This window comes from Nicotiana tomentosiformis, chromosome 4 (assembly GCF_000390325.3).
Source record: "Nicotiana tomentosiformis chromosome 4, ASM39032v3, whole genome shotgun sequence".
In the NCBI taxonomy this organism is placed as follows: Eukaryota; Viridiplantae; Streptophyta; class Magnoliopsida; order Solanales; family Solanaceae; genus Nicotiana; species Nicotiana tomentosiformis.
The window spans coordinates 107,645,228-107,647,290 of record NC_090815.1 but is presented as its reverse complement, the minus strand read 5'-3'; the positions used below and the strand labels follow the sequence as shown (position 1 = coordinate 107,647,290).

General features: G+C 37.8%; 1 protein-coding gene across 1 annotated transcript; it reads right to left on the bottom strand.

Annotated features, from left to right (window-relative positions):
* Positions 1-283: 283 nt before the first annotated feature.
* LOC117277970 (uncharacterized) lies at positions 284-1,036 on the bottom strand. The gene is made up of 2 exons (XM_033657412.2): positions 943-1,036; positions 284-837 (listed from the first exon to the last, which is right to left on the bottom strand). The coding sequence occupies exons 1-2, from the start codon at positions 1,034-1,036 to the stop codon at positions 284-286; spliced, it is 648 nt and encodes a 215-aa protein (XP_033513303.2).
* Positions 1,037-2,063: the final 1,027 nt, after the last annotated feature.

Sequence of the window (2,063 nt, the reverse complement as noted above, 5' to 3'; positions counted from 1 at the left end):
TATTTTCCAAAACCATGTCTTGTTCCATTAGAGCTGAAAAGTGGTTTTTTGTTTGGATATTGTTTCTGTCTGTGGAGTATTCCTCAGAGATAGGTGTTTTACCTATTCTATTTTCAACCAATGGGTGGTGTTTTTGACGAGTTTTGTAGTTTAGTTTTTAAGAGATAAGAAACTTACCTGTAATGGCATCAAAGATGTTGACATCAATACATGCTGCTTGTGGTGCTTCTGAGATCTCATTTTTTGGTGTCATTTTCTTCCCTTTGTGGAATGTAACAGTTTTTCATTCTCCATTTTCGTTAGATGGTCGATCTTGTATCAGTCCACCCTGTTCCTTGTCACCCTTTTCCTTTGTTACTTGATTGGTTGATTGCTGTCGAGCGTTTGTGCACTGCTCTGTCGAGTGACCAAGATGACCACAGTTTTTGCAAAGTAGCTTGTCGCCTTTATATAGGATTTGTTGCTTGTGGGAACCTATCAACACAAATGGTTTCATAGGTTTGTTTAGAGGCAGTTCTAGACAGAGTCTGGCATATCGTCCTTGTAGAGTAGCCGATGTACAAGCGTCGACTTTGAGTAATCTTCCAACTGTGTTATCCACTGTTTTTAGGACTTTCCCATCATAGAACCCTGTGGGGAGATGGGGTAAGCGTATCCAAATAGCTGTGAATGTTTGTTTAGCAGTCGAAGAAACAAAATCGGGTTCCCAACGTTGCACTGATAGAAAATGTCCAAAGATGAACCAAGGTCCATTTTGTAGTGTGTTTTCCATATTCTCCTCCTTGTTGAATCTCACTATGTAGTAGTCTTCACCAAGATCAATTAGTGGGAAGGCCTCTGTTGGTTTTCAAAGGTCTGTCAATTTACGCTTTAGGATTTGGTGAAGAAGTCTCTTTCCTTGTAGTTTAATTATTATAGTGAATCGCCATGGGTAATAAATACGCTGTTTATCCTCCCAAGTTATAGGGACATTGTAGTTTTTTTCCTGGGCGTCAGTGTCCCGTTCATCTTCTTCTTCATTAGTAACAACATCCATTGGGGCTAGGTGAGGAGGTGGGACTGATATTGAAATGCTTTTTCCTGTTCATTGGTCAATAACCTATCCTTGAAGGAGTTGGTTTCAGGCTTATTTAATGGCTGAGGCTAGTTAATGTCCGGTGGTTTGGGAGGAATTTTCCGTCGGGGTGTTGGGCCATGGTTTTCCACTTTACAAGACTGTTTTGGGGATGTGAAGGGTTTGGTTTTTTAGTGAGAAAGTTAAGGCAACATCTAATATATATGGTTGAAGCAAAAATCTTCTCTATAATTTTGACTCTTCTAGTAAAATCATTTGTTGCTTCTAATGAAGAAGTATTCATCCGTTTTACTTCTAACTAAGAACGAAAAGGAACTTTAGTGGCCAGCAACAACAAAATGAGAGAAGACTGCGGCATCAACGACTTCTACTAACAAGCTAACTTTATAGATTATCTTGTTGACCGAAGAAATTGTTGTGTGATTTGTGTCTGAATTTGTATGTCTCTCGAGATGCTCCTCTCTTCTTTAACTATTCTTCATTTGCCGTTTCTCTACCCTCCCTATTCTCAAAGGATTGACTACTTTTGTTCTTCCCCTTCCCTCTTTCTTATTTGGATATTAGGCCAGCAGTTAAGTCATTAATAAGTAAGAAACTATACTTTATATGCGATAAGATTAATTTGGTAGGGTCCTTTTGCTGATGTTTCAGAGCATCCTTATCCAGGTACGTGTAATGCATGAATTACGTACCATTTTATTTTATGTACTATACATTTGAGTACATAACAATTCGACTGTCCAAATCACGTAGTACAATTCAAAGGAATTTCTTTTCTTCTTTCTCTAGAGGGGACAAATTGAACGTATTACCAAAAAAGTGTAGGAATAGTTTTCGAATAATTAAACTGATAATTTGTCACGACCCAAAATCTCACCCGTCGTAATGACGCCTATCTCAATACTAGGCAAGTCGAAAATCTCAATAAACCACAATTTCTCTTAAGTTTGAAAATATAATATTTCAATAAAATCCACAAATCTTACAA

Bases quoted from the DNA above. Each gene is read 5' to 3' on its own strand.
- LOC117277970 (XM_033657412.2), bottom strand. From the start codon at position 1,036: ATGGATGTTGTTACTAATGAAGAAGAAGATGAACGGGACACTGACGCC. The intron at 838-942 runs GTATTTATTACC...GAAAACCAACAG, and splicing joins AACTTGGGAGGATAAACAGC to AGGCCTTCCCACTAATTGAT.